At 42.6% G+C, this 18938-nt stretch overlaps 1 protein-coding gene across 2 annotated transcripts in view; it reads left to right on the forward strand.

Moving 5' to 3' along the window:
* LOC308108227 (histone deacetylase 7-like) overlaps positions 1-18938 on the forward strand; it is a 41694-nt gene that overhangs the window by 15738 nt on the left and 7018 nt on the right. For both annotated transcript variants that reach the window (XM_080461027.1, XM_080461028.1), the window contains exons 2-20: positions 797-981; positions 1533-1620; positions 2045-2159; positions 2680-2759; positions 3742-3855; positions 4002-4099; positions 4634-4726; positions 6408-6561; positions 7442-7686; positions 7894-8088; positions 8482-8689; positions 8922-9055; positions 9179-9299; positions 9398-9447; positions 10892-10999; positions 11211-11266; positions 12551-12638; positions 14037-14156; positions 16631-16728. In XM_080461027.1, the coding sequence (XP_080317153.1) occupies positions 797-981; positions 1533-1620; positions 2045-2159; positions 2680-2759; positions 3742-3855; positions 4002-4099; positions 4634-4726; positions 6408-6561; positions 7442-7686; positions 7894-8088; positions 8482-8689; positions 8922-9055; positions 9179-9299; positions 9398-9447; positions 10892-10999; positions 11211-11266; positions 12551-12638; positions 14037-14156; positions 16631-16728 (2350 nt within the window). The remainder of the gene's footprint in view (positions 1-796; positions 982-1532; positions 1621-2044; positions 2160-2679; positions 2760-3741; positions 3856-4001; positions 4100-4633; positions 4727-6407; positions 6562-7441; positions 7687-7893; positions 8089-8481; positions 8690-8921; positions 9056-9178; positions 9300-9397; positions 9448-10891; positions 11000-11210; positions 11267-12550; positions 12639-14036; positions 14157-16630; positions 16729-18938) is intronic.

Consider the following 18938-nt stretch of genomic DNA (forward strand, 5'->3'; position numbering starts at 1 on the left):
ATAGGTCATGGAATCAGGCCCAAATGGTGTCCAGTCGTGTTGCTGTGTAAACATTTGTGTTGAAACGTCGCATAGCTCTCAGATATTTACGGTCATCTTTGGATTGCATAAATGGATCAAACCCTTTGTTCTGCTCTTGCCACACCCGTAAAAAAGACATCTGACTTTTGTTAGGAGACTGAAGCTTGGTTCAGTTGTCTCACTCTCGCTAAATTTAGGAGTTTATTTCTTCTATTTTAATAAAAACCTGGAAGAGCGATGACAGATTGATGTTCTTCACTCAAATGCTTCGAACATAAAAGGTTCCAGTCCAACTTCCCTCCCTGTTTCTTTCATTATTTCTCTCTTTTATGAAGCCTCAACATATACAAACAGCCCTCAGTGAGTGCTTTCCTCAATGCAATGTTGTGTTGGACAATGGCCAGTTTGCTTGAGGAAGGAAGGCTTGAATGGAATGAAATATGACTGGCGAATGTGCAGAGTTCAAGTGGACTTTGCAGAATCAATTTCTGCTATATTAACCAAGTGCAATATAAATAGCATATGACTCGCATTGTTCATGTTCCTTTTTCTATGTATATTTTTATTGATACATACTTCCTCTTGGGAAAGTTATGTTTTAAGCTGGAAATGTAGAATACTTCCATCATTTCACTCTCTTTATGATTGATTCGCAATCAGGACGGGAAAAAAAGACCATTTACAATTCTCACATCAAATGAACTACTTAGATTTTCACATTGTCATTGTTAACCTTCGATTCTTTTCTTTTCTCTTTCTCTCTCTTGCTGTTTAGTGGATGTAATCATCAGAAATCAAGTTTCATTAGCTCTTAGTGGGACGCGGTCCATGGACCTAAGTGTGACCCACAGGCTGTTGCATCCAGGCCCAGAGTCGGCCATGCTGGCCCCCCATCCTCCCTTCTTCCTGGGATCCCTCACCGCTCAGAATTGCTCACAGTTTTCCCAGCAGCACTTGCAGGTAAGGCCCAAGGGAAGTTTTGGTCTTGAGATGAAATATCTGCAATCTGTATGTGCAGTGAGCCTTACTGTGCCTCAGAGTTGCTCAATCTTTTGAATACAAATAACGATGTAAGGTTAATGGTGCATGTTTTTTGGGCTTTTAAATCATAACCGAAAAAAGAAAGTTCACATATATCAGCACCCAGTATGGCAGCAAGGAAATACTAATATGGCTTTGTCTGCTTATACACTTATTCGTAATCTCCGTCAGCTTTCACCAAGCCTCCATTACAGTTGGCATAAATGAGCAAGAGGCAGGTTATGTTACAGGAAACAGACCACTTTCTCAGGATTTATTAAACATTGACATTTATCACAGGTCAACAGTTTCATGCTGACCTCTGAGTGCTTGAATAATTTGTCTTATTGAATTATTCTGGTTCAAATATTTGTCTATATGCATACATTTACTCTTTACAGACAGTGACAGTAGAAATTTGAACCCCCTTGTTTTAATGTCACAGACACTGTGCCAAGCTTTGACTTGATAATTCACTTTTTTCTTCTCAGTATAACATCGAACAGAGGAAAAGAGAGATGGAGGAGGAGCAAAGAGAGGAACTGCAACAGCTGATACGAAAGAAAAGACCTGTACAGAGTGAGTTGCGTGGGTGGTGTCTCTTCATCACCGGCTTACATTTTTATGCAGTCCACAAGGTTGTGGACGTGCTCTTCATGAGTCATAGTACAGTGCATGGCTCTATAAAAAAAGAAGGGGATTTCCATTGCTGTACACTCTGGTTTCAAGGAAATTCGTAAAAAAAAGTCAAACCAGAGTTAAACAAACATTTTTTTGGTGTTTAAAGAAACACTGCTATTTTAATTAGACCTTGAAAAGTGACAGATCTATTTTTGAAGTCCCATTTTGATACACGAAACCTTGTATAAAAAAAAAAGAAAGTATTTTCTTACTATTTTATTGCATTATTGACTCTGTTGGCTGTGAGTCTCCCTCGTGATGCACATAGTTGTCTTTTTTTTTTCATGCTAAGCCTATTATTTTAACTTTAAATGTCTTGCAGGTGCTGTAGCCAGTCAGCTGGTGAGGCAGAGACTTCGGGAACATATAATCATGAAGAGCCAGCCTACACATGACAGGGTCGCTCCCAGCCGCAACAGTCCTGTGCTGGGATACGGGTGAGAAAGAGTTCAAAGCACACTATGGACTCAGAGAACTATAAATGAAACAAAAGCATTGAAACAAGGGGATGGATACAGAGAATTAAAAAAAAAAAAAATCTTTCATCTGATTTGGCTCCTTCCTATTCCATTGAAAAGAAAACTGATAGGGTGGAGTGGCAAAGCAAACAGTTCACTCATTTCAGACTTTTGATAATAATTTGCATCTGCACCCACTATACATGGATTGATATATTTTTATAACGAGTGTTGCACTATGCTTAACCCCACGGACACAAATTAATATAGATTGCGACGTTTTTCCAAGTTGCCCATGTTTGTCAATGTTTAGATTACCTAGTATCTACTGGATTTGAAGCATTTTATATGTGACTATGCAGTAGTTTTGGAAATACTGTCTGTGAGTCTAACCCGCAGGATGTGCTCCAAAATGTATTTGACTCTGTTCTTTAAAGAAAAGTCACTGCCTATTCAATTGCGTAAATGGAGTCTTGTATATATTGTTTTTGTCACCCAGGCTACCAGTTTCTGACTTGTCCTCAAAGCCTCAGCCTACGTCCTGTGACCAGCGTAAGGACCTCGCCCTGCGAAGAACAGGTGAGACACCTGTTTGTGTGGGAGATCAGGGTTGCCACCCTGAGGTTAGAGCTGGGAAGGTCACTGGTGATTTTCCATCTCAGGTGCTTTCTCTCATGGCTCGCTCTTTGTAATTTGAGTTGAAACTCAAAGTCATCTTATTGCATAGCCCAGTGGAATATTTTGTTCAGTGTGATACTTTCTACTGTCTCAGCAAAGTGTCATTATGTTACACGTCTTGGGCGAAAGAATGAGACAGTGAGGGACAGAATGAAGATAGAGATGAAGGGAAACTCATTAAGCATCAAGCCTGCGGGGCCAGAGAGGAAGACCAAGCACACATAAAAACAACAGCAGCAGTGAGACACAAAGACCAGAGCAGTTACATAACTTTTACTGAAGGTGTGTGTAAAATGAACTGCGTGAGAGTCTGGAGCAGGTCTCCATCTCTGTGTGAATGAGAGCGGGAGTGGTTCTGTTTTCCTGTACATTTCTGGGACTGTACTGGCCATTATTTATTTGTGTTAACCTGGAACCCTCTCACACACACTCACACACACACACACACACACACACACACACACACACACACACACACACACACACACACACACACACACACACACACACACACACACACCCACACACATGGTTTTGTTGGCTCAGTAACAAAACAAATATTCCCTTTATCTGATCCAACTCAGCCACTACTGATTGATTACTTTGTTTGGGTTTTATTGGAGCCTGACCAATGTATACATAGATTTATTTATTTTTTTTTAGCTTTTGATCAGGGTTTAAGCTCAGATTGCTTCAACCTGGTTTTGTTGTAGAATCCGAGACACTCAAAATAGTTTGCGCTCAACTGGAGTAGTTTGTTAAAGGTGAATAAGACTTAAAGGCTTTAGTGTCAATTTTCTTTTTCATTTTCTTAAACCTTTCATTGTGTGGCTTTCTACATGTGTTTTTGTATTTCTTTATGTGTTTCTCTGCCCGTGTGCAGTCTCCGAGCCCACACTGAAGTGGAAGTTAAAGAAGCTCATCTCCACGAGGCCGAACCCACTGCAGCGCAAGATCAGCGCCCCTCCTCTTGTCAAACATAGGACCGAAACTCTGGGTACACTACATTTATCTCCATTTGCCTCAATGATGTCATTTCCACATAAGACACAGACTCTTAAGAAACAATATGAAATCCAAATGTGAAGAATTAATAGGGTTTGAAGTATCGTGATGGGTTTGCTGTCTTACATCGTTGTGCAGACTCCTCTCCAAGCGGCAGCAGCAATCCAGCCTCTGGGTGCAGCTCACCAAACGAGAGCCTTCACTCAGATAACGGGACTCTCTCACTGGCTCAAGAAGTGAGTCCTTCTTTTATGATAAAGCTCCAGTCCTTATTCACTGAGCCATAGTCTCGGGTGTACGTGTTGGTTTGGATAAAAGCAATGCATTTGATCAGTAATTGTTGTGATGTAGCCCATAAAGAGTTTTGTCATTCAGCCATGAAAATTCTCCGTCTGTTTCACTTTCACAGAGACTGTGGTTGTGTTTTAGATTAGGCCATTTAATGTTTCTTTTGCATTTCAGCTCCAAAAAATGCCCCAAATAACAGTATTAATCTGATAATGGTACCTCAGTACTTATTTAATCAATATATTATTTTACTGTGACTTCTTTTGGTTATGATGTCCACGTTATTGTCTTTTGTTGACTTTTACCAACTAAACAAGTCAGCAGTATTTAAAAGACGCAATTAGTACGAAAAACACTTAATTCTTATTTACTTTTTCAGCAAACGTAGCTAAAGAGAAATCTGTAAATGTTAATGGATGATGTGTTCACCTCCAGTTGTTTATATGCATGGATAATGTTAATAATGTTTTTATTTATTGCAGTCTCAGAGGTTACTGATGAAGGATTTAGCTCATTTCACCTCGCCTCCCAACCCCACAGCCAGGCCCAACATCAGTGCTGGGCTTCCTGCACCGGTGAGCAATGAATACCTTTTTTTATTACTATTAAACTTCCATATTTTCAACGACCAAGTTCCTGTGCAATGTTTCAGTTTATAGGCCACAGGTCAGTGATACTCTGTGATGCTATCAATGTATGCGTATCTAATGGTGAGTTTCTCAAATAGTGCGTGCATACTTGTACACTTACAGAAGCATGTGGTATCTTCATGCTTTCAGTTCCCTCCTGATTTCTGTGGGGCTTTCATATTTTTTTTCCATTCCATGTGGTCATTTACTCACTTGATGAAGTTATGTACACATTAGTTAAAGGGGACATATCATGCTAAATCCACTTTTTTAGCCCTTAAATGCATGTTGTTGTATATTTAGAGTGTTTAGAAGTACAGAAAAGTTCAAAGTAGTCTCTTCAGGTGCTCCGTTGATATCTTTATATTCTGTTTTGGTCATATTTTGCGATCCGTTTCGATTTTTCTATTCTCTATTACGTTTTTTGAACTATTACGTCACAGTATTCCCGGCGGAACTGCCAAATTAGGACATCGACACTTCGAGCAATCCGCCATTTTTGTTTCTCGCTGCGATTTTGTAGTTCAACCTAAGGGTGCCGAAGTTACGAGAGGAGAAGTCGAAATGTTCGGTTGTTGGATGTAGTAACCCACAAGCTTCGTTACACCGTCTCCCAGCATCAGAACCTTTTCGAAGTGCCTGGTTGAGTTTTATTTTTCACAGAAATGTACCCACATCTGTGGGTAAGGTCATTTTTGTGTGCGCGAAGCACTTTAAGGACGACTGCTTCAGCAACCTCCGCCAGTATAAAGAAGGATTTGCCGAAAGACTTGGTCTGATTGAGCGGTCAGTTCCTTCTATCTATGGAGACGACGAACAGAGCACTTCGGTAAGCTGTATATAACGCTAAAAAGTGTGATGATAAGACGTCCCTGTCATTGTTTTGTTAGCATTAGCAGTTGCACCGTCTTCATATGTTAGCGCTGTGTGCTCGTTTTAGATTATAATGTAACTTCTGTGTTAAATAGTCGTTGTAATACAGGCAGTATTGTAGTAGTGGGCATGGATGGAGAAGTTAGTGTAAATATAGTAACACACCATTGCGTTACATCCATATGAAGATGTTGTTCTGTAGGTGCATCATCGTCATTTTCATCTCGCTCCGCCGGGTCCGACTCTGGCTCCAACATGTATGGCTGGATGGACAAATCTTCCGTTGTTGACATTTTGTAAATAATGTGTGAATATAAAGTTTCTGCGCCGCTAGATAATTGTATCTGTTCTATCAAACTACAAAGATGGCCGAACAGGGTGGCGTTGAACCGAGTGTCACCTCTGCAACCTGGAGAGGAGGAGGGGTATGAAGTGTCTCATTTGCATTTGAAGAGACCGCCCCAAAACGAGTTGCTCTCAGAAGCACATCAGAAAAGGGGTAGAAAAGGGGCCTGTGGAGCTCTAATAATGAGGAATTCAGACCCAAGCATTGCAGTTCCGCTTTATATAGACCACAACTGTATGATTTATATGTAAAAAGGAAGGATTTAAAAGCATGATATGTCTCCTTTAAGTCAACTATATTGCATGAGTTTAATAAACTGTCAACCTCTTCTAGAAGTGTAGCTTCTTTTGGGGAATTCCCTGTAAGCAGCATTTGTCATCCTATTTATGTTTCCACCTCTTCACCCAGGCTGACTTGCGATTAGCAAGGCCATTGGCAGTGTCTGCCCTGCACCAGGTATTTCTGCCCCTTGAAGGAAGTAATCCAGCTCTTGCTCAGGGGCTGCAGCCGGTGCTCATATTGGAACCGCATACTGGGCTGGTCCGCACGCAGCTCGTTTCTTGTGAGTTTATCATTTGTTAATATGTCACGGCAGAAGAAGGGATTAACCCCAATGAACATTTGAATGTTGTGACAGTGCAAACACAAATAAAACTATATAGTCAAATGATGCCATTAGTTTGACTGTCAGTTTGAGGTCAGCCATTCAGGGAGTTTTATTCGCTGTTATTAGAAGCTTCAAGTTTAGATTAAAGCATAAATAATTATTGAGGATGTGTGTTTCACATTTACTTGAAGGTACATGGCTCGGCTGTTTAGAAAGATTGATTAGATGGCCACATAGCTTTTCAAATCCATATTTTCTATTTGTATTTTTTTAAAGGGTACATCAATGTTAGTTATGTGTGATAACCACGGGTTCTCACTTTGTTATGTCTTGGTGGTGTAAATAATGATCTTACTGATGGCTGTGTTGCACTTAGCTTTGCAAGTTTAAGGTCTTGACCTTGTTGCCTTGTCGTTTCAGCCTCTGGTTGTGTTTTTAAAATAAGTCAAAATGAATTTGATAAAACATGATAGCCATTCATTTTAAATGAGTCTGTCTCATTTATCATTACGGTCCCTGAATATTATAAGTGGTGCAAGAGCGCTCTCTACAGCTTTTAACAGAGATACTGCTTCATCCACATCTCAGAAATATTCAGTACACTCACTTCACTTGGTATAGCGCTGTGATTCATGTTAGACTTACATATTTCTGAGCCATATCAGAATGATTTATCAGCTCATTAACCATTCATCATCATTATCAATATTCATTTTACTTTTTCAGATTTTTTTTTTTTATCAGCAGTTTTTTGCTTTGCATTTGCTCTGATCCATTTTCATCTTGCCCATAACTTCCCATTATAGCATGTCTTTTTCTGTCCTCTCATCTCCAGTTCCAGGTTTGAGCCCCGTGTCTCTGCAGCAGCAGCAGTGTCACCTGTCCTCCACCTCCAGACGAGAAGTCTCATTGCACTCCCACCCACCTTTGGCGCGAACACGCTCAGAGCCGCCACCTTACAGCCATTCATCCCTATCTCTGCTCAGCAGCCACCCCCAATACTACCAGCACCAGCTGCTGCAGCTGCAGCACCCCAAGAGCGGGATGGACAGGTTCAAGCAGAATGCGCAGCTGAGCAAGGTGACAGGAGGCTGGAGTGAACACACAACATGGAACATATTAGTTCTCTCAAAATATGATGGATTTTTCTGACCGTCTTTTTTTTTTTATGTTTTTGAATTTTGTATTCCTCAATATGTAACAAACTTGAAGCAAAAGTTATTTGTTTGGATCAGTTGTGCACAAGCACATCTGGAATAAGGACTGAGTATATTCATGTTCACACAGATCCCATCAGAGGACATGGACCTGGAAGAAACTGGGTCGGGGACCGGGTCTGTGTGCGGCTCTGAACCCGGCTCAGTGTGTGAGGATGGCTACCACAGGAGACAGAGCACTGCCAGCATAGACTCTGTCTATGACACAGAGTCCCCCACCTCGTCCCGCGAGAGCTTGATTGAACCCTCTCATCCTTTCAGTCAGGTATTCAAATACAGTTTCCTGATCACAGAGAGAGGGAGTGCGTGTGTGAATAGGTCCATAGCTTTAGCTTTTGCAGTAATACTTGAGACAAGTGCAATTGCATCCAGTAGATTGGAGCATGTTGTAGCCATCAGGAGGCGCTGTTGTTTTACATATGCAATCTGAAACGAATGCTGGGCTTAGTAATGTAGGACTACTGGCCTTGCTCATTTTTCTCTATGAGTCACTCATTCGAAACAAGCAGCATTAAATTGATTGAATGATTTAACAAAGTTGCAATTTATGAATGAGAGGCATTGGACTACTATACTGTGTATATCAACTGTTAACTACATGCTGCAGCTTTTTAATATTTCTGTTCTCTTCTTCTTCACCTCCTATTCTTGGAAACAGAGGCAAGTAGTCCTTAGACCAGGTCTCCAACTGGATCACCTGGGTGTGCCTACCCTAATATGGCCTCATCAGCCACTGTTTCGAACACAGTCCTCTCCACCAGATGTGGATGTGAATGTGAAGTCTCCGACTTCACATCCACCCCCTGCCATTCCTTCTTTATCGCTGTCCAGCACTGCAACAGACATACAGCTGCAATTCACCACAGGTGAGGGGTGGCGACCTGTGATGAGAAACGGTTTTAAAAATAGTAATTAACAATGCTGATTTAATTTCACACATTGGTGTGTGTGTGTGTGTGTGTGTGTGTGTGTGTGTGTGTGTGTGTGTGTGTGTGTGTGTGTGTGTGTGTGTGTGTGTGTGTGTGTGTGTGTGTGTGTGTGTGTGTGTGTGTGTGTGTGTGTGTGTGTGTGTGTGTGTTTGCGTGCGTGCATGCGTAGGTTTGGTATATGATGCTCAGATGCAGAAGCACCAGTGTACTTGTGGGGACAACAGCCTCCACCCTGAGCATGCTGGGAGGGTCCAGAGCATCTGGTCTAGACTGCACGAAAGAGGCCTCAGGAACCAGTGTGAGGTATGGTACACTAGCAGATGGACCCACCATGGGCATTATATTTACTTTATATGTTTGATCATATACATGATCCTGCCATATTTATGAAAACATAACTGTTTGTGTGTGCGTGCGTGTGTGTAGCGCATCCACAGTAGAAAGGCCACCCTGGAAGAGCTGCAGTCTGTCCATTCAGAAAAGCATGTGCTTTTGTTCGGCACCAACCCGCTCAACCACCTCAAGTTAGACAACCGCAAGCTGACTGGTAAGATCAATAACAACACAACAACGAAACTGTACGAATTGTAAAAACAATGATCACTGTTCTTACTGCTGTGATATGTCATATTTTTGTTCTTGCAGAAATCTTGTCTCAACAGAATTTAGTGACGTTACCTTGTGGAGGACGTGGGGTAAGTGCTGCACGCAGCTGTAAGCGCATATGCACGCACAAACACACCTGCGTTAACCTTTTATGCCCTATTGCAGCATTGTTTTGACATACATTCATTTCATGCACATTTATTTTTAACTCAGCTGTGCCCACCACTTGCCAAACCTTAAGTCACATCTCTGCCTTAACTTCTATGCAAATATACAACAAATGTACTTGTTGGATACTTGTTCCAATATGAATAAGAATAATAGTAATAATAGTAACAGCTACTCTCACCATACTCTGACCTTAAAACATCTAAATATTAATTGATATCCTTCCACTGTTTTGTCCTTTTCATGATATGAATCCTCATAGCTTAGTGTGCGAGCAGGTTTAGGGCCTCAGATGTGTAGAAAAACAAGAGCAGACACACACACACACACACACACATACACCCGCACACACACACACACACACACACACACACACACACACACACACACACACACACACACACACACACACACACACACACACACACACACCCATACACACGCACACACAAAGCATGAGTCTTTAGAACAAAAGTCACGTGGGAGTCCTTCCACTTATCTAATTGCCTTACTGAATAGCAAACATTACATGCCTGATTACTTCTCATTACACAATTAAACTAATAATGCTACAAATTGCAAATGCCATGGTTTCTGGCCAAAATAACTCAAAATATAAGACTGTACAAAGTTGAGATGTCGGGAAAGAAGAAATGAAAGAATATCAAAAACGCAGGAGAGGAAGATTTTTGGGGTCAACGTAGGGACACAATTTGATGAAATGTAACTATGGACAATCTGAAAAGCAACAATAAAGACGATAGGATTGACAAAAGATGTTACACCTCTGATATGACAAAAGGAGACGGGAGAAGGCAGAAGGGGGCTGGGTGTCAGATGATAAGAGGACTGATCTGCCTGGATTTCCGGCCCTTGGCTGCTCTGGTTGAGGAGTGGTGATTGGAACAAGATGGCAAAGTCTGTGATAAAAGCAAATCCTCTGATTTCATTGTTCCATAGCTGGACAGCAGCACAGCACCAGAGAGGAATCTCAAAACTTAACAGCAAAACACAGGATGGAGGTTAAACTTAGAATAGATGCAATGATATCAGTGTTATAAAAGAAGAGACAGTTAGCCCACATTTATTTGAAGCACATGAGTCAAAAAAACAACACTATACACTAATTATATATTTTCTTTGGATTTATGTAATATAGCAGTAGTTTTTCTCGTTGAGCCATTCGAACTAGCAGAATGAAGCTTTTATTTGGGAACGTCATGTACATTTTCATTCAGGATAGAATTTATTTTAAATGACTGCAAAAAAAAGTGGAGTATCTTTACATCAATTCAAACAGACGGTACATTTTCTGTGACTGGATTTTAAACGGACTCTACGTGTCTCACTCTGTTTTACTGACAGGTAGATATTGATACAGTCTGGAATGAACATCACACATCAGCAGCTTCCCGTATTGCAGCCGGATGCGTCACAGACTTGGCTTTGAAGGTGGCTCAAGGAGAACTGAAGGTGTGGCTTTACAAAAAAGTAACAGTTTGTTATTACCATTCTGTGTTTTAGTGGAACAAAGTAAACACAAGACTGTGTAGCAGGGTGTGGACTGAAATATACATTAGAAGGGGAACTAAGTAATAGCTACCTGCAAAAGCAAATGCATCAATAATTTTAGGAACTGCAGTGTGAAATATACAGCAAGGTGTTTTTTTCTGTCTCCTCTCAGAATGGCTTTGCAGTGGTGAGGCCCCCTGGACATCATGCAAACCATTCCTCCCCCCTGTAAGTACAGCAGCACACACACACACACACACACACACACACACACACACACACACACACACACACACATACGTACCAGGAGCCAGGAGGCCTGCAAAGTGTTTCAAAGGATTTATTACAGATCAGCCAAACTTCTGAGCAAGAGAGAGAAGGAAACAGAGCATCTTAGTGTGTGCGTGCGTGCGTGCGTGCGTGCGTGCGTGCGTGCGTGCGTGCGTGCGTGCGTGCGTGCGTGCGTGCGTGCGTGTGTGTGTGTGTGTGTGTTACCTCCTTGTTGCCTCAGGCAAACGACCTCCCCCGCTTGTTTTTTTTCTTTTTTTTTGTGCTTTCAAGACACAAAGCACAGCACCTCAAGAAATTTTGTGCATGTGTGCTCATGTGTATTTGTGCATGCATGGATTTGTGGCAGTCTTTGATGGGAGGCATTGGCCCAGTAACCACATTCATCTGGGACCGCGTGTGTGTGTGTGTGTGTGTGTGTGTGTGTGTGTGTGTGTGTGTGTGTGTGTGTGTGTGTGTGTGTGTGTGTGTGTGTGTGTGTGTGTGTGTGTGTGTGTGTGTGTGTGTGTGTGTGTGTGTGTGTGTGTGTGTGTGTGTGTGTGTGCTCAGCACTCCTTGTCACTAGTTATTTATGGGACGTTAATGACTTTTTTGGATGAGCAAAGTTTGGATAGTATTTTATGCATACACTACACGTACACACATGAGCACAAAGGCATTTGCTATTTACGACCCTTGCTGACACTGCCACTTCCACCACCCTTTCATTGTTTTTTATACATCAACAGTTTTTCTGCATACCTTTACTGCAGACACTGAGTGTTGAGGGAGCTGCTGCATCAGGCTGGGACTTTAGTCCTCTGAAATCATTTCACATCCTGCTAGTAATCATCACCGTGTTATTATTTGAAATGAGAAGTGAATTTTTATGATAAGCCTATTTTATGTTCGCCACAACATTTGTGGGTTCTGCATTTCCCAGGAGCAAAGTATTTTCCTCTCAGAACAATAATCCAGTAAGAAAAGGCATTTTTTTGTGTGCCATCGGGGGATCATGAAATGCACAACAACTTGAAATGAGTATTTGCTGTAAATGTTAATGTGGCAGCAGCGTGTCTTTGTGATTCTGATATGACTGTCTTTCTCTAATGATATGACATCAGATAACTCAAGACACGTCTTAGAGGTTCCCGAGGTCCGTGTGGTGATTTTGTGTTATTAATTTGCCGAAGTTGTCCTGATAAACACATGTGGCTGCCACTCTTCCTGTCTGTTTGTCCACAGGGGCTACTGTTTCTTCAACTCTGTGGCCATCGCTGCCAAGCAGCTCCAGCGCAAGCTCAACGTCAGCAAGATCCTCATTGTGGACTGGGTGAGGACCCACCACATGAGCAGTATCGCTGCTCCCCAGATGGACAGGAATAAACAGACAAAATACACAAATACACAGTCACAAAAATGTATCGCAGGTACAAACAAGGTCCCAGATGTCGAGCAGCCCTACAGTAGCACTGCTTTTCATCATTTAGTTCATTTGGACACCTCTGGTATCCATGTGTGAGCCGAGTCGTCATATGTGCTCAGCATGGACACCAAATCACACACAGTGATACCAACATACGCCCACACATACATGTGCTAATATTGATGCACCGCCAGGTGGTCGTCTCTGTTGTGTCTATGACCCTACGCCACATCTTCACATACTGCACGCTCTCTGTCATATTACCACATCAAACACTGGAAACATATTTGACTTCATCTAAAAGTGTTCAAGTCAAACCACAGTGAGACGCAGAATTTATCAGATTTGGATTATGTGTTGAGAATTAGTTTCATTGTACCTAGAAGTATTTTTTACCCGGAGGAGGCGGGGGGGGCACTGGTCTCGTGGCCCTCCACCCTCTCATACAGCGTGCACGCTATGCGTGAGTACCCTAACACACTTCATGACGGAGCGAGGAGTTTGACCATCTGGGCTCTCGCTGTAGAGCCGCTACTTTTTATACTCGCTCTTTCAGCGACACATCATCAGTAGGGTAAAACCAATGTGTCTCATGATGGTGTAAATCTAGCTCAAGTTTTCTATTAGTGGATAAATAATGAGAGGAGTCGGCTGAGGTGGTTCAAACATCTAATAAGGATCCCTGCTGGTATTCTGTCATTGGAGGTGTACCACAAACGGTCAATTGGCAAGAAGCCCAGAGGTCATTCTAGGGCCCGCTGCAGGTCTAGCTGGAGGAGGAAAAACAGAGATGCTTGTTCTTCTTTGCTCTCCGTTCTGCCGCAGCAACCACATTTGGACTAGGTGGGAAAGGAGATGGATAGATGTTTTATTGTATTTATCACAGCATGTTCCACCTTTCTTGTATTGCTCCATTGTCAATCGGTGTAGTGGCTCGTACTCTCATCTCACAGCGGTAATATCCTCAGTTCAATTCTAGGACCTTTATGGAGTTTGCATGGGTCTCCTCCTAATTACTCCAAACTCCAAGAAAAAAGCATGTTACGTCAACTGACTTTTCTAAATTCCTGTGGCTGACAATGTGTGTTTGTGATTATCTGTTTGCCACTTCATGGTGTAGTGACCCTTCGCCTAATGTACCATTAAAGCGTGTGTGGAAAATGATCAGGATATGTCTTCAGGCAATTCAATGTATTTATTGTAACATTTTGAGCAATTACGTGAAGCCATCAAAGTTTCAATATTGAGCTGAACCTATCAGGAGTCGTAAGCTCCTTCCTAAACTGCCGTCCACTCGTTTTCCAGGATGTGCACCATGGCAACGGGACACAGCAGGCTTTCTACAAAGACCCAAGCGTACTGTACATCTCCCTGCATCGTTACGATGATGGCAACTTTTTTCCTGGTAGTGGACACCCCAGTGAGGTATGCACCAAACAGCCCTCCGTGGCAGTGCTGTGTTTGTCTGCTTTTGTTTGTGTTGTTATGGTGACATCTGGGTGTTTGTCTGCGTCCGCATGCACCTAGATTCCTGTGAACCCGGTCGTTTAATAATACCACATGAGAAAGCTCTTTTCTTCAACCACTCTCCTTTTGTGTTGTAGTAGATTTAACATTTTGGATTTCGATGCAGCCATGTTTTTGATGCTAATTCGACAGGCTACACAGTTCATAAAAATACCACCCGTGTCTCATAAAAAATAAATATGTTGGCTTAGAAATCTTTGGCAATCGTGTGATTCCAGTGGGACTTTAGTTAGCTCAAGAGCCTTGTGTTTAGCATTTACTTGTCAAAACAGGAAGAGTAATTATAAATCAAGCAATTATACGCATGATATGAAGTTTCAATTATAATTTGGATTTGATCACGAAGACGGGCTTTCATGTTGGCTGTTTGTATGCCACCAGTGAAAATAAGAGAGAATAATATATGTGTGCTATCCATTGACAACAAGGGCTTAGGTTTACCACATCTGTCCCGCTGCCGCCGTCACACTGTGATCAAACATGGTTTTGATACCTTTGGATTTTTTAACAACTTGCTACAATTTTTAAGTGTCTACAAGGTTTAATCTGATGGCTTTCAAAATATATTTAAGAATTTTCTATTGTGGTTTTAATGTGTTCGAAGCTGAACACAAATCTTTTAAAAAGGGTTGCAGCAATCATCTGGATGTTCTCACTTTGGGGTACTGCATTCTTCGCATTACTATTTCAGAATGTCGCAAACTTGTTGAGTAACTGCCGTAAGTTTGCTTCCATACTTTCAGTTTACTGGAGAAACTTCAAGGCTTTGGATGTCAAAACTTCACAACAGGATGTGTGCATGCCGATGTTTGCGTACAGGAAATTGAGATGCCTATGAAATCTGCCTGTGGTCTCACCAGAAACCAAGTGTGATGACTATCCCCAGTCAGACGAACTGACCCCCAACCCACGCTGGCATTCACCACCCATTCAGTCCCCCCGCATTCCCGCCGCTCATTCTCCCATCCTCCCCCACAATAATGAGGCTAAAATAGTCAATGTTTTCCCATAAAATCCCCTGACGAGGGACGGTACATAAAACGCTCTGCCGGCTTGGATGTGGCTTTTCCTTAAGTGGCCTCTCAACCTCTGTTGAGCAGTGCGGTAAACCTCTGGAGTCTCGCTGTCCCCCGTGTAGGTATATAACACACTATGGGGTAGGGGTGTGATGTCATAGCCATAACAGAGAGTGCCGAGTACCGCACAGAAACCAGCGAAGGTCTAATCCAGTCCAGCATGTCTTGAGACATGAAAGGGAGAAAAAGGACACAGAGTAGTGCAAAAGACTTGGAGCCACAGCAGAACTTGTGTGCCTGTGTTCAAGTATGTGTATGCGTGCCCGCGTGCAAGTGCATGCGGGTACATTACCAGTTGGCAGAGGACAGGAGACCTCATGTGTTTTTCGTTTGCCCTGTGAACATCCTGAGAGAAGAATGGAGACAGACGCTCTGCGATGCTCATCAGCATTCTTTCTCTTTCAAGCATCCTCTCACACCCATACGCACACATACGCACAAAGGAAATCACCACACGTTTTTGCCAAGAGCGTGTCAATCAACCTCCTCAATCTCCCCTCAAACTGACACATTGACTGATGGAGAAGGGCTTAGAGAACAGCTAAATGGCTGCTAGCAGAACTACAAAGAGAGACGCAGGAATCCTTCAACCCTCCTTTCCAAGACCCGGGCCTCATTTCACTCTCTGCCCTGAATATGCGAGGTCAAACTGAGCGGAGTGCCGTTGAGGCTCAGCTTGGCATTTTACATTACACGCCAATCTTGATATTCCTTAAAAAAACATCCACTAAAATCATTTGCAGCACATTAAAAGATCAGTCTTGAGTAATATACCATGGATGTATTATTTGACGTGTCATTGCCCAGACTTACAAATTTTCTATACACATAATTGTGTACTTATTCATGTTATATACATTTCTTATATAAATAAACACTGTGATAACTATTCATAGGTTTTTTGGGGGTGTTTTGTTTTTTTTAAATCGGTCTGCATTTGCCAAAATAATAACGTTTCCCAGTATAGCAGTGCTCTGAAACGACTCAGAATGATTTAAAAGGCCATTTGACAAATTGTATTGAAATCAAAATGGAGGGACCAGGGTGTTGAATTAACAGCCATCCGTCTTTCATTTAGGAATCATAATCACTCCCTGGTGTTGCTCTAAAGAGTCACTTTCCCTCAGTTGATGCAATGCAAAGCAATCCAAGAGCAGTGCAGATATGTGAACCTTTGACACTAATCTATCACCGTTTCTCAACTTTCACTGGGATTCATTAACTTTGTTGACATGCACAAAACTGTTGTAGTCTCACTCTCTCTCTCTCTCTCTCTCTCTTTCTCTCGGTCTCCAGGTGGGAAAAGGTGCAGGCGAGGGCTTTAACGTGAATGTAGGATGGACGGGAGGTTTGAACCCTCCAATGGGTGATGCAGAATACTTGGCCGCTTTCAGGTAAAGAAGGAACACGTGCCTCCTGTATTTGCAACACACCGTACTTCTTTTGGTTTTAACTGTTTAAAATGTAACAGCTTACACTTATGTTTCAGCACGTTACTTGCTGTTCAATATGTTCTTGCATGAACATGAACATATTGAAGCCCTCATGACAGAGTCACTTCAAGCTTTGTGCCATTGTAGCAACAAAAAAAAAAAAACCCTGCCGACACGCCACCGTTAACATCATCTCGCCGTTTGCCAGCTACATCAGATCACTCTATCAATGCACTGAAGTTCTGTCTGCAAGCTAAGTTAGAACAAAATTGCACGCTGAATAGTTTGCGTTAAATGTAAAGCACACTGATCCCCTGCTTCATGTCAGTGATCATATCAGCCAGCAACAGTGAACACAGCAGCTGCGCCGGCAGCTCGGGAGCGAGCGCCAGCCTTCCTCTGCTATCCAGGTCTGTCGTACGCCAGTTGATCACTCGCAGGTCTGCCACACTGGCAAAACACTGGCTGTCAGTGTTACTGATATAGATCCGTGCGTTGGTGCCGTAACGGAGTCAATATAGCTTGTCTGAAATTAGATAACCATTAATACGGCTTCTGAGTCGATAGCAGTAGTATCACATTAGCAGTGACTCATTGTGGAGCTGAGTTGAAAAACCGCAATGTGTTACCCAGACATACCTTTGCTCTCGCCACACTTTTCATTTCACTCAGACCATTTTTTCCTGAATGAATATGGTTTGGTTCTGCACTCGACTGTAATGAACTCAGAATGTTTCTGTCAGCAACACTGGCTCGCCACCAGATGATTAAACAGTATGTGAGCTCTACGCAGTGCTGCATGCAGCAGACACAGTGGGTGGGCCCCTCGTCAAAGGAAAGATGCTAATGAGCTAACCCATACTGGTAAAAATCTGTAGACCCAATATGAAGACTCGGAAACACTAAGTCCAGTGTTTACTGGAGCCCTGCATGCTAATTAAGAAACAACTGGCCTTTTCCTGAGCAGGCGTCTGGTTTTGGTATTTTTTTCATCCAGTTTAGGAAATGGCAAGTGTTTTCATGTGTAAAGCTTCCTCAGTTTAACCACAGCATAGTACTGTAACGTATTGTATGGTGCATATAGAAATCAAAGCTGTGTGGAGGAGTGTCCCGGTGGTCCAGTGGTTTGAGGCTCATTCCACGTAGCTGTGATGTCTGGGATGCAAATCCAGGGAAAGACCTTTATCATATCCCACTATGGGGTAACCAATGTTCGTCAGGGAGAAAATTACCAAACAAACCCCCCCACACACAAAAAAACACACAAGATGCATTGTTTGAATAATATTTCAGTCTGCTGTGTCTGCAGCCTGTGAATTGAGTGTTGCAAATGAATGCATAACACACTATTAGACAAAAATTTAATGCATCATGATTTTATGTTTATGCAGTTCGGTACAGCTATCCTGGTGCCAGCTTGGTGATTTAATTTGAATACTTGATTCAGACTCCAGGGTGTTCCAGACCTTGTGTGTTTCTCCTCAACGTGGAACAGAAAACTAGTCATAGTGCGGTCTTCATTGATGTGTGTCTCTGTTTTTTGGGTGTGTAGTAGTGACAGGGGGAATATTGTGGTGAAGAGCAGCAGTGGGACTCAAGTACAATCAGGACGGGGCTCAGCTGCATTGAGATTGAGTGTCATGACGCAGTGTGTGTACGTGTGGAGGATTACTAAAGTGGTCAGAATCTGAGGTCAGTCTAATCACCGGTAGCAACGCGCATATGCAACTTCCAGTTTCAAAGGCAGAGCACGTATGTGCAGGTATTCCGGCTCGTGTGTTGTACCTACGTGAACGTACATATTTCCTTGTGCTTTCTAAATGGCTACTGACCAATGATGAACTACAGAGGAGAGGAGAATACAGCAGAGGAGAGGAGAAGAAGAAGTGGGGGGTGCATTGTTAGGGAATCCAAAGGCGGTGTAATTAGGCCCAATGGATCCCAGATGGCTGGCTGTCAGTGACGTGAGAAGAGGGACGAGCTCCTAATAGGAACCAGACGCACACAAACGCCTTTGAACTGCCGCTGAGAGAGGGAGAGAGAGAGAGAGAGAGAGAGAGAGAGAGAGAGAGAGAGGGGGAGAGAGAGGGAGAGAGAGAGAGGGAGAGAGAGAGAGAGAGTGAGAGAGAATCAAACGCGGCATGGGCTGTGCGCTCTTGCTAAATAACTGG

Source organism: Lipophrys pholis, assembly GCF_963383615.2.
Source record: "Lipophrys pholis genome assembly, chromosome: 4".
Lineage (NCBI taxonomy): Eukaryota > Metazoa > Chordata > Actinopteri > Blenniiformes > Blenniidae > Lipophrys > Lipophrys pholis.